We start from the raw sequence: 12,272 nt of genomic DNA, 5'->3' as shown, positions 1-12,272 counted from the left end.
ATATCCCTGAGTGCATATATTAACAAATTAGGGAGGGAAGAGATCAGTGAATTGGAAATGCAAATAAACAAACTTGAAAGGAAACAAATTAAAAACCCCTGGAAGAAAACAAAACTAGAGATCCTAAAGATTAATGGAGAAATTAATAAAATCAAAAGTGATAGAACTATTGAACTAATAAATAAGACTGGAAGCTGGTACTTTGAAAAACAAACAAAATAGACAAAGTACTGGTCAATCTAATTTAAAAAAGGAAAGAAGAAAAGCAAATTAACAGCATCATAGATGAAAAGGGGGACCAAACTTCCAATGAAGAGTAAATTAAAGCAATCATTAAAAACTACTATGCCCAATTATATGGCAATACATATGCCAATCTAGGCGATATGGATGAATATTTACAAAAATATAAATTACCTAGACTAAAAGAAGAAGAAATAGAATTCTTAAATAATCCCATATCAGAAAAAGAATTCCAACAGGCCATCAAAGAACTCCCTAAGAAAAAATCCCCAGGGCCTGATGGATTCACCAGTGAATTCTATCAAACATTCACAGAACAGCTAATCACAATACTATACAAATTATTTGACATAATAAGCAAAGAGGGAGTTGTACCAAATTCTTTTTATGACACAAACATGGTACTGATTCCAAAGCCAGGCAGGTCAAAAACAGAGAAAGAAAACTATAGACCAATCTCCCTAATGAATATAGATGCAAAAATCTTAAATAGGATACTAGCAAAAAGACTCCAACACGTGATCAGGAGGGTCATTCAGTATGATCAAGTAGGATTTATACCAGGAATGCAAAGCATCCACATAATTGACAATATCAAAAAGCAAACTAACAAAAATCACATGATTATCTCAATAGATACAGAAAAAGCCTTTGATAAAATACAACACCCATTCCTATTAAAAACACTAGAAAGCATAGGAATAGAAGGGTCTTTCCTAAAAATAATAAACAGTATATATCTAAAACCATCAACTAATATCATCTGCAATGGGGATAAACTAGATGCATTCCCAATAAGATCAGGAGTGAAACAAGGATGCCCATTATCACCTCTATTATTTGACATTGTACTAGAAACACTAGCAGTAGCAATTAGAGAAGAAAAAGAAATTGAAGGCATTAAAATAAGCAAGGAGGAGATCAAGTTATCTCTCTTTGTGGATGACATGATGGTCTACTTAAAGAATCCTAGAGAATCAACCAAAAAGCTAGTAAAAATAATCAACAACTTGAGCAAAGTTGCAGGATAAAAATAAACCCGCATAAATCATCACCATTCCTATACATTTCCAACACATCTCAGCAGCAAGAATTAGAAAGAGAAATCCCATTCAAAATCACCTTAGACAAAATAAAACACCTAGTAATCTATCTCCCGAGACAAACACAGAACAAAACTACAAAACACTCTCCACAGAACTAAAAGTAGACTTGAGCAATTGGAAAAACATTAACTGCTCATGGATAGGAGGAGCCAATATAATAAAAATGAAGATCCTACCCAAACTTATTTATCTATTTAGTGCTATACCCATTGAACTCCCAAAATTTTTTTTTACTGATTTAGAAAAAAACAACAAAGTTCATTTGGAAGAACAAAGGGTAAAGGATATCCAGGGAAATAATGAAAAAAATACAAAGGAAGGGGGCCTTGCAGTCCCAGATCTCAAACTATATTACAAAGCAGCAGTCATCAAAACAATTTGGTACTGGCTAAGAGACAGAAAGCAGGATCAGTGGAATAGACTTGGGGTAAGTGACCTCAGCAAGACAGTTTATGACAAACCCAAAGACCCCAGCTTTTGGGACAATAATCCAGTATTTGACAAAAACTGCTGGGAAAACTGGAAGACAGTGTGGGAGAGATTAGGATTAGATCAACATCTCACACCCTACACCAAGATAAACTCAGAATGGGTGAATGACTTGAACATAAAGAAGGAAACTATAAGTAAATTAGGTGAACACAGAATAGTATACTTGTCAGACCTTTGGGAAGGGAATGACTTTAAAACCAAGACGACATAGAAAGAGTCACAAAATGTAAAACAAACAATTTTGATTATATCAAATTAAAAAGTATTTGTACAAACAAAACCAACGAAACCAAAATAAGAAGAGAAGCAAGAAATTGGGAAAGAATTTTCATAAAGAAAACCTCTGACAAAGGTCTAGTTACTCAAATTTACAAAGAGCTAAACCAGTTGTACAAGAAATCAAGCCATTCTGCAATTGATAAATGGGCAAGGGACATGAACAGGCGGTTTTCAGCCAAAGAAGTCAAAACTATTAATAAGCACATGAAGAAGCGTTCTACATCTCTTATAATCAGAGAGATGCAAATCAAAACAACTCTGAGGTATCGCCTCACACCTAGCAGATTGGCTAACATGACAGCTATGGAAAGAAATGAATGCTGGAGGGGATGTGGCAAAGTAGGGACATTAATTCATTGCTGGTGGAGTTGTGAACTGATCCAACCATTCTGGAGGGCAATTTGGAACTATGCCCAAAGGGCGACAAAAGAGTATCTACCCTTTGATCCAGCCATAGCACTGCTGGGTCTGTACCCCAAAGAGATAATAAGGAAAAACACCTGTACAAGAATATTCATAGCTGCGCTTTTTGTGGTGGCCAAAAATTGGAAAATGAGGGGATGCCCATCAATTGGGGAATGGCTGAACACATTGTGGTATATGTTGGTGATGGAATACTATTGTGCTCAAAGGAATAATAAAGTGGAGGAATTCCATGGAGACTGGAACAACCTCCAGGAAGTGATGCAGAGCGAAAGGAGCAGAACCAGGAAAATATTGTACACAGAGACTGAGACACTGTGGCACAATTGAACATAATGGACTTCTCCATTAGTGGCAATTCAATATCCCTGAACAATCTGCAGGGATCTAGGAGAAAAAACACTATCCACAAGCAGAGGACAAACTGTGGGAGTAAAAACACCAATGAAAGGCAACTGCTTGACTACAGGGGGGGAGGGGATATGACTGAGGAGAGACTCTAAATGAACACTCTAATGCAAATACCAACAACACGGAAACGGGTTCGAATCAAGAACACATGTGATACCCAGTGGAATCGCCTGTCAGCTATGGGGGTGGGGGGAGGAAAAGAAAATGATCTTTGTCTTCAATGAATAATGTTTGAAAATGACCAAATAAAATAATGTTTAAAAAAAAAAGGGGAGCTTCAGGAGGAATCGTGAGAAATGAGGAGAGCCTGGATGGGGCAGGCAGACCCTGACTGGGCACCCATCCCTTCTGCCTCCCTCCACCCTCTGCTGGGAATCCTCCAGGTTCTCAACTGTAAAGTCTGTCCTCAGATTCAGGGCTTGGAGAAAACCCAGGGATGAAGGGCAGGATTAGGGGCTCTGCAGGGGGGTCCAGAGAGGCCTGGAGGTGGGTGTGAGCCCAGCTGTGCCCAGACTTGCTGGGTGAGGGATGCTGGGTAAGTTCCTCCTCTCTCTGGGCCTAACTTTCCCATCTGTCAAATGGGCCTGAGCTCAGGACCTCTCCTGGCCTGGTTCTGAGACTTGATGCTCCTGTGATTCCTGTGACCCTTCTATGAGCTCCTGGAGGACTCTGGGGACAGGAAGGGACTCCGGGAGGAGAATGGAGGAGCTGGTGAGGCAGGGAGGGACCCTCTGAATCCTCCTCAGGGCTCCTTGTCCTGGCTGGCTGCAGGGCCCTGAGGTTGCCCCCTGCCTTGGGGCCAGAGCCTTGAGACTGCTGGATCAGTGGGAGGCTGGGCTGGGCAGAGGAGGGAGGAGGGGGAGGAGGGCCCTCGGGTGCTTCCAGCTTAGGGGAATTGGGGTGCCTGAGAGACCCCCTTCCCTCTATACTGGGGAAACCAAGGAGGAGCAGAGCCCCCAACCCCCTCGTCTCATCTATGGCTGTGTGGGTGAGGACAGGCAGGGCCCAGAGGCTCCTGGGGAAGGGGGGGTGAAGGGAGAAGGGTGGGGGCTGCTCTGCCCCTCTCTGCCTCCTTCCTTTCCCCTCCCTGACCAGCCCTGAACTTCCTTCTTCCCCAACCTGGTCTTTCTTCTGTCCCCTCCCTCCAGCCCTCCCCTTGCCCTGAGAAACTGGGGCTCAGCCCAGCCTAGACAGAAGATGGACAGCAATGGGGGAAAAGACAGAGAGAGACCCCCACCCTGTCCTCAGAGGCAGCAGATACTCACTGTGTGGGGGGGACGTCATGGTTGGGGGAGTCACAGAGCTTTGGGGGAGGTGAGGATCCTTTGAGGTGCCTGGAACAGGGAGAGGAGGAAGAGGGGCCTGGGGGTGTTTAACACGCCTCCCCCCCCCTCCGTTTCCTCCCTCATCCCCCTCTGGCCTGCTCTGCCCTCCTCTTGTCCCCTCTGACCTCCTCAAACCCCTTCCTGGGACTGAATAGACAACTGTCTGTATGCAGGACCCACACGACTGGATGGGCTACTGATGGGGCTGTCTAGAGGGGTCATGAGGAGCGGCCTCACTGTCTACACTCTCTCAGGATGCCCCAGTGCCCTCCCTCTGAGCCTCCTCTTCCCCAGCCCTCCTGGCCTCTGAGGTCCCTGGGAGAGGCCTGAGCAGGCAGTGAGGGAGCCTGGGAGAGGGGGGGCCTGGGCAGGGCTGGGCGGGGCTGGGGCTGCCTCACCTGAGACCCGGAGCAGCAGGGGGGCGCTGGGGGAGGACCACAGGGAGGGGGAAGAACTATAAAAGCCGAAGCATCGGTAAGTGCCATCCTGGGTCAGATTCACAGCAGGGAAGAAGAAGTCAGTCTGACGCCCCCATCGATGGCTCTGGGTCCTGCTGCGGCTGATCTCTTCTCCATCCTTGCACAGGACACACCAGTCATACCATCGCTCTGACCGACACTGCAGGGTCACGTTCATTCCTGAGGCCACCTCAGAGCTGGGCAGGGCTGCCAGGGAGGGGGCAGAGAGGCCTGGGGGGGGGGAGGGGAGACCCTGGAGTTAGAGCTGGAGCAGCCCTGGGGCAGGGAGGGGGCAGATGAGGCTGGGAGGAGGCCAGGCTGGGCTGGGAGGTTCAGCTCTGAGAGAGGAAATGTAGGAGGGGAGAGAAAGACCTTGGACAGCTCCTGGGCCAGGAATGGGGAGGAGAGGAGAGAGAGACAGACAGACAGACAGACAGACACAGAGAGACAAAATAAAACACCTAGGAATCTATCTCCTGAGACAAACACAAGATCTATATGAACACAACTACAAAACACTCTCCACACAACTAAAACTAGTCTTGAACAATTGGAAGAACATTAACTGCTCATGGGTAGGACGAGCCAATATAATAAAAATGACCATCCTACCCAAACTCATCTATCTATTTAGTGCCATACCCATGGAACTTCCAAAAATTTTTTTTACTGATTTAGAAAAAACCATAACAAAGTTCATTTGGAAGAACAAAAGATCAAGGATATCCAGAGAAATAATGAAAAAAAAACACAAAGGAAGGGGGCCTTGCAGTCCCAGATCTCAGACTATATTACAAAGCAGCGGTCATCAAAACAATTTGGTACTGGCTAAGAGACAGAAAGGAGGATCAGTGGAATAGACTGGGGGCAAGCAAACTCAGCAAGACAGTTTATGACAAACCCAAAGATCCCAGCTTTTGGGACAAAAATCCACTATTTCATAAAAACTGCTGGGAAAATTGGAGGACAGTGGGGGAAAGATTAGGTTTAGATCAACACCTCACACCCTACACCAAGATAAATTCAAAATGGGTGAATGACTTGAACATAAATAAGGAAATTATAAGAAAATTAGGCGAACACAGAATAGCATACATGTCAGACCTTTGGGAAGGGAAATACTTCAAAACCAAGCAAGAATTAGAAAGAGTTACAAAATGCAAAATAAATAATCTGGATTACATCAAATTAAAAAGTTTTTGTACAAACAAAACCAATGTAACCAAAATCAGAAGGGAAACAACAAATTGGGAAAAAATCTTCATAAAAACCTCTGACAAAGGTTTAATTACTCAAATTTATAAAGAACTAAATCAATTGTACAAAAAATCAAGCCATTCTCCAATTGATAAATGGGCAAGGGACATGGATAGGCAGTTCGCAGCCAAAGAAATCAAAACTATTAATAAGCACATGAAAAAGTGTTCTAAATCTCTTATAATCAGAGAGATGCAAATCAAAACAACTCTGAGGTATCACCTCACACCTAGCAGATTGGCTAACATGACATCTATGGAAAGTAATGAATGCTGGAGGGGATGTGGCAAAGTGGGGACATTAATTCATTGCTGGTGGAGTTGTGAACTGATCCAACCATTCTGGAGGGCAATTTGGAACTATGCCCAAAGGGCGATAAAAGACTGTCTGCCCTTTGATCCAGCCATAGCACTGCTGGGTCTGTATCCCAAAGAGATAATAAGGAAAAAGACCTGTATTAGAATATTCATAGTTGTGGTCTTTGTGGTGGCAAAAAATTGGAAAATGAGGGGATGCCCATCAATTGGGGAATGACTGAACAAATTGTGGTATATGTTGGTGATGGAATACTATAGTGCTAAAAGGAATAATAAAGTGGAGGAATTCCATGGAACAACCTCCAGGAAGTAATGCAGAGCGAAAGGAGCAGAACCAGGAAAACATTGTACACAGAGACTGATACACTGTGGTACAATCGAAGGTAATGGACTTCTCCATTAGTGTCAATGCAATGTCCCTGAACAATCTGCAGGGATCTAAAAAATACTATCCACATGCGGAGGATAAACTGTGGGAGTAAAAATACCGATGAAAAGCAACTGCTTGACTACAGGGGTGGAGGAGATAAGAATGAGGAGAGACTCTAAATGAACACTATAATGCAAATTCCAACAACAGGGAAATGGGTTCCAGTCAAGAACACATGTGATAACCAGGGGAATCATGCGGCTATGGGAGAGGGAAAGGTGGGGGGGGAGGGGAAATGGGGAGAGGAGGGGAGGGGAGGGGAGGCGGGGAGGGGAGGAAAAGAAAATTATCTTTGTTTCGAGTGAATAATGTATGAAAAAGACCAAATAAAATAATGTTTAAAAATTAAAAAAAAAAACCTATGAATTGATGGGCATTTGTCACCCTTTTTTATTTTTTTATTTTTTATTTTTTACAAACTTAGCAATCTTTCAACCTTGGTAATAAACATATTTTTAAACAAAGTAAAACTCATCCTCGGTTAAGAACATAATCAAGAAATCTAGAGATCATTCTGGTGGAAGTAAAATATTCAGCTGAAGAGTATAAATAAAGGGGTGCTCCTATTTTGGAGGCTTTCTAGGGGTACAAATGCCCTGAGATTAACTGCCCCAACTTCCATTCACATATTTAGAAATGCGGGAAGGTTGGGGTTTACAAAATATATTTCACTTCCTCTACTATTGGCCTTACCTCGTGGTTGGGGCAAGCAAAATAACCAGAGATTGTTATTAAAAAATTACAAAAATCATATTTAAAACCCCCTTAAAATCATTTGAGATATTTAGCACATTAAATTTTCCAAATGTTGTTATACAATTATAACCAGTTCTGATGAAGTCCATCTATCCTCTATGTGATAATTTACAAAGTCAAAATAGAAAAAAGCTGTGTTTTTTTTCATATGGGCTTAATTACTATAATATTTGTTCAGCACAGTTATAGGGGAAAAACAACAGAATTTCAAAACTCAGTACATTCAAAATAAATTCAATCAACCTTCAGTATAACCAAATAATATTCAATCCAGTAATATATGAATTTAACATCCCAAAGTTAAACCTTAAACAAAAAATGCAATAGAATGCAGAGATTTTTATAAACCATTGGAGTCTGAAATGCCTTAGAATATAGCCTCTAGTCTTTAAAGTTCCTTAGGTGTGTTTATCCATTTAAATGTGTATTGTCGGAAGGAAGAGTGGTAAGGGCTAAGCAATGGGGGTTAAGGGATCTGCTCAGGGCCCCACAGCTGGGGAGTATCTGAGGCCAGATTTTAACCCAGGACCACATGTCTGTAGGCCTGGCTCTCAGTTCGCTGAGCCACCCATTTGCCTCCCCAAAGTTGAATCTTTGGGCTGAATATTTCTTCTGGCACACAGGTGAAATCAATGAAGTTACCAGAACAGTCAAAAGGTATCCTTTTAAACAGCCCATTGCTTTTTAAGTTTCTGTTTGATCTTTTTTTACACCACCTCAATGATATGACTGTTGAATTGTCTTTAAGAACATCTGAATGATGATTTCTTTTTATTAAAAGTAATAAGGAAATTTCCTTGATTATTTGTAAGCTCAAAACTCCTCACAGGTGATGAGAAAATTAAGCAACCTGTGATGAAATCATTTATCTTGCATGGAACCTTTATGCTGTCAAGTATCTGTAATCACAATACAAGAATATAGAATGTTCATCAAGTGATTTGTTAAAGTTAATGTATCACTTTTCCAATTAATTCAATTTAGACATGTGTTAGGTAATGTATCTGTGTGCCATGAAAATGTATATAAAAGTAAACACCAATCCTGGAGATGGCAGAGCAACTATCAGATGCAAAGCATTCCAATGGCCATAAAATATACAGCTGTCTTCCATTTGTTATTTTCTTCACTAATCCTTCACCACCTGTGGGGAACCCCTAGAGCAAGAAGAAAGGCTGGACCTTTCCTGTGGCAATGTATTCCTGGAAAGCAAGATCTGGAAGGGGCAGGGGCAGGAAAGATCATCACTGAATTTGGAATAACATTTCTCTTATCTCCGGGCCCTATAAAGATAAGCAGGTAAGCAGAGATACCCTTCTGCCCCCTTTCCCAGGCTCCTCTATGCCTACCCACTCTAAACTCTGTCTGCTAGGCTGAGAGATTCTTGTTATTCCCTAGTTTGGGAACCTGAGGATGTGGGTGAAAAGAGGAGCCCACAGGAAGAGAAAGCAGTGGGGGGAGCTGACTCATTCCACTTCATCCTCCTCCTCAGTCCTTCCTCTTCAGTGCCCTGAGTCAGCCCATGTGTCCTTTCCTGGGACTTTCACTTTGACTTCACTTCCTTGCATTCCTTTCTTTCCAAATCTTCTGCAATTTTGCAAGATTTTGCTGGAATGACTAGAGCACTAACCTTGGTGTGAAGGAGAGCTGAATTCAGATCCTTGGTTCTACTCATGTCACTTTGCATCCCTTCAGGCAAATTCCTCCAGATTTCTCTTCAAGTATCCTCTCATCATTTCTTATAGCCTGATACAATTCTATCAAAATCATATGCTGCATGTTGTTTAGCCATTCTCCTCCTGATGGGCGTCTCCTTAAATTTCTAACACTTTTCCACCACAAAAAGATGCTGGGAATGTTTAAGCCCTTTTCCTTTTTCTTTGATATCTTTGGCATGCAGAACTAGTGGAGGTATTTCTACGTCAAAGGGTATGGACAGTTTGATGGCCCTTGGAGATAATTCAGAAGGGCTCTACAAGTTGTTGGATCTGTTCACAACTCTACCAGCAGTGCATTAGTGTCCTAATTTTCCCACATCCCCTCCAAATTTTGTCATTTTACTTTTGGGTGACGTCACATTAGACAGTCTGATAGCATAAAGTGATACCTCAATGCATTTAATATGAGCATTTCTCTAGTAAGAAGCAATTTGGAGCATTTTTTCATATGAATGAAGATAGCTCTGATTTCTTCATTTGAAAACTGCCTGTTTATGTCATTTGACCATTTATCATTTGGGGAAAGACTTGTACTCTCATCAGGGTGACTCATTTCTTTCTACATTTAAGAAATGAGGCCTATCACTGAAGAAACCTGTTGTAATTTTTTTCCGTTTTCATGATTATAGAGTCTTTTCTTCCATTCTATTTCCATTTACTCTTTTCTCTTTAGCCTTTCACCCTGTCCCTACACTAAAGTGTTTTGTTTTTCCTCCCTCAGTTTAGTCTCTCTTCTCCCAGTGCTCTTCCCCTTACATCCTTCTTCAAATCTTCCCTATATGGTAATTTAGATTTGTATACCCAATGAATGTGTATGTTATTCCTTCTTTGAGCCAATTGAGATGAAAGGTTCAACAAAGTCCTTAAGAGTTACAAGTACCCTCTAACATTTAGCAATGTAAACAGTTTAACTATTGAATCTTTTATGATTTTTTTATTCTTTACCTTTTTTTATATTTCTCGATTCTTGCCTTTGAAAGTCAGATTTCCTATTCAGCTCTTGTCTTTTCATCAAGAAAGCTTGAAAGTCCTCTACTTCATTAAATATCCACATTTCCCACTGAAGCATTATGCTCAGTTTCCTTGGGTAGGTGATTTCTGGTTGTAATCCTAATTCTATTCCCCCCCCCCCTGGAATACAGGATCCTTGTGTCTAGAAGGGGATACATTCCAAGAGCAAGCTATCTGAAACTGGGTATAAGTGAACACCTGTAGACCCCATAAAGAACAGGATATTCTCATAAAGATAAAAAATAATTTTAATTGATAAATTAAGTATACAATAATACTATACTAATATTCAATACAGTAACAATTTAGCACACTGTACATTATGAAATAATACTGCACAACTATCTTTTCTTTTACTACCTTGTGCCCCTCCCCATCACCACCCCACAATGAAATTATTTGTCTTTGTTCTTTCCTGTATAGACACTTTCTAAATGGAAAGATTTTAAGTTCTTGGAGGCCAGGAACCATTTAATTCTACAGAGTTCAGAAATAATATATGTTGAAAATTATGAAAATGTGGTCAACGTTGTTCCCAAACAATTGTTGAGGAACAGTGAAAGCAAGATATGGAGGCAAAAGGAATTTCTTGTTAAGGCTGACTCCAATAATTGACAAGATTGATATCGGCTGAAACCTTTAATTTATTTGGGGCTAAAGGATCAAGGCAAAAAGTACCAAAGTATAAAGAAACAAACTGATTTTAATTCTTTCTACAAAGGGGCACATCTTCCCAGCCACCGTAGGGGTAAGCAGGCTGCTGCTTCTCTCCCAGCTTTCCAGAGGTCACATACAAGCAGTTCTCACACACCTGTGACAGCTTGGAGGGGTCTGAGAGGCAGGTTACAGTACAAGGAAGACGGATGGAATATGTACAATGTCACAAAGTGCAGGAATAAGATTTACATTTTGTGCTTCATTTTTAGAATCAGAAAAATTAGGTCTGAACATCCTTTCCCAGAATCCTGTATTATCTGTGTGGAAACAGATGTTGTTACTTTGGACAATCTCTTGTATTGGGAATTCCTTGATTCTCATCAGTGACTTTGCAAATAGATGAACAACTCTCAGCCCTGGAAGCAGAGGAAGCCTCAGGGTTACCTCCAATAGGAGGCTTTGTGGATTCTTCACACCATCTTCCCCCCTTTCCCTGCCCTGGGCTTCTGTCAAGGGTTTCCTTCCACAAAGGAAAAGACCCTCCTCTGTTTAGGTTGTGCTGAGAGCAGGAAATTCTCTCTCATCTTTCTTTCTCCATCTCTAAGCCTTTTAATAACTCCATCTCGGTGCTTAATAGAGACCCGGCACAGAGGCAGCCCTCACAAAGTTTTAACATGTTTTTAAATGGCTTTGATCATTCCTTCCTCTGTCTCGGCGGCTGCTCTGGCCGGAGGGCTCAGCCAAGGACTCCCTGAATGGGTTGTTCTCTGGAGCTTTTCCAGTGCTCAGCCAGCAGGACCCCCAGGAGGACGAGGACCAGCCCAGACAAGGTGAGGCGGACCAGGTTGCCCACAGTGTAATCCAGGGCAGCAGCATCTGGGGATCAGAGTTGGTCACTGAGTAATGGCTGCCCGGTGCTCAGCCCCTGTTTCACCCAGGTTTCATCTCCCACAAGCACTCAGATCCTCCTCCCAGACCTTTGCCCTGACCTGGGGAGATGCCAGTTATTCCCCTGCTGGTAGCCTGGCTCTGTGGATGAGGGAGGGGAGGGGCTGAAGGGCTGGGCAGCCTCCTGCCTCCTCCTGCCCTGAGTCCTTCCTCTGCTCTCCCTTCAGTTCTTCTGTGAATTTTAAAACTATTCCACCCTACGGAGACCTTAATTTAGAAGATCTGTTTCAGTTATTTCCTGATTAGTAACAATTGAGATACTTGGTCTAACAGAATCAAGTCTTGGGAACTCTACATGTCTCCACCCTGCTTAATTGAACAAAGTCAGGGATGTCTGCACCATACATAAGCATTAAGTATCTGAGAAAATGGCCTTCAAAAGACAGGTGCAGAAACAGCAGACAGACCCCTGGGCTGTCCTAAGTCAAGCTAAGCTAACAT

At 42.2% G+C, this 12,272-nt stretch overlaps 2 protein-coding genes across 3 annotated transcripts in view; both read right to left on the bottom strand.

Annotated features, from left to right (window-relative positions):
• Positions 1-4,928, bottom strand: part of LOC130454011 (leukocyte immunoglobulin-like receptor subfamily B member 5) — a 72,476-nt gene extending 67,548 nt beyond the window's left edge. Inside the window, exon 1 of the mRNA XM_056796666.1 lies at positions 4,678-4,928. Coding sequence (XP_056652644.1) covers positions 4,678-4,915 — 238 coding nt within the window. The 5' untranslated portion in view covers positions 4,916-4,928. The remainder of the gene's footprint in view (positions 1-4,677) is intronic.
• Positions 4,929-10,459: 5,531 nt separating this feature from the next.
• Positions 10,460-12,272, bottom strand: part of LOC130454012 (leukocyte immunoglobulin-like receptor subfamily A member 6) — a 27,524-nt gene continuing 25,711 nt past the window's right edge. Inside the window, exon 3 of one of the 2 annotated variants that reach the window (XM_056796667.1) lies at positions 10,460-11,759. In XM_056796667.1, coding sequence (XP_056652645.1) covers positions 11,620-11,759 — 140 coding nt within the window. In that variant the 3' untranslated portion in view covers positions 10,460-11,619. The remainder of the gene's footprint in view (positions 11,760-12,272) is intronic. The other variant, XR_008911687.1, reaches the window with a different exon arrangement.

Source organism: Monodelphis domestica, chromosome 4, assembly GCF_027887165.1.
Source record: "Monodelphis domestica isolate mMonDom1 chromosome 4, mMonDom1.pri, whole genome shotgun sequence".
NCBI classification, from domain to species: domain Eukaryota; kingdom Metazoa; phylum Chordata; class Mammalia; order Didelphimorphia; family Didelphidae; genus Monodelphis; species Monodelphis domestica.
The sequence above is the reverse complement of the archived record's forward strand: the minus strand, read 5'-3'. Positions and strand labels throughout refer to the sequence as shown.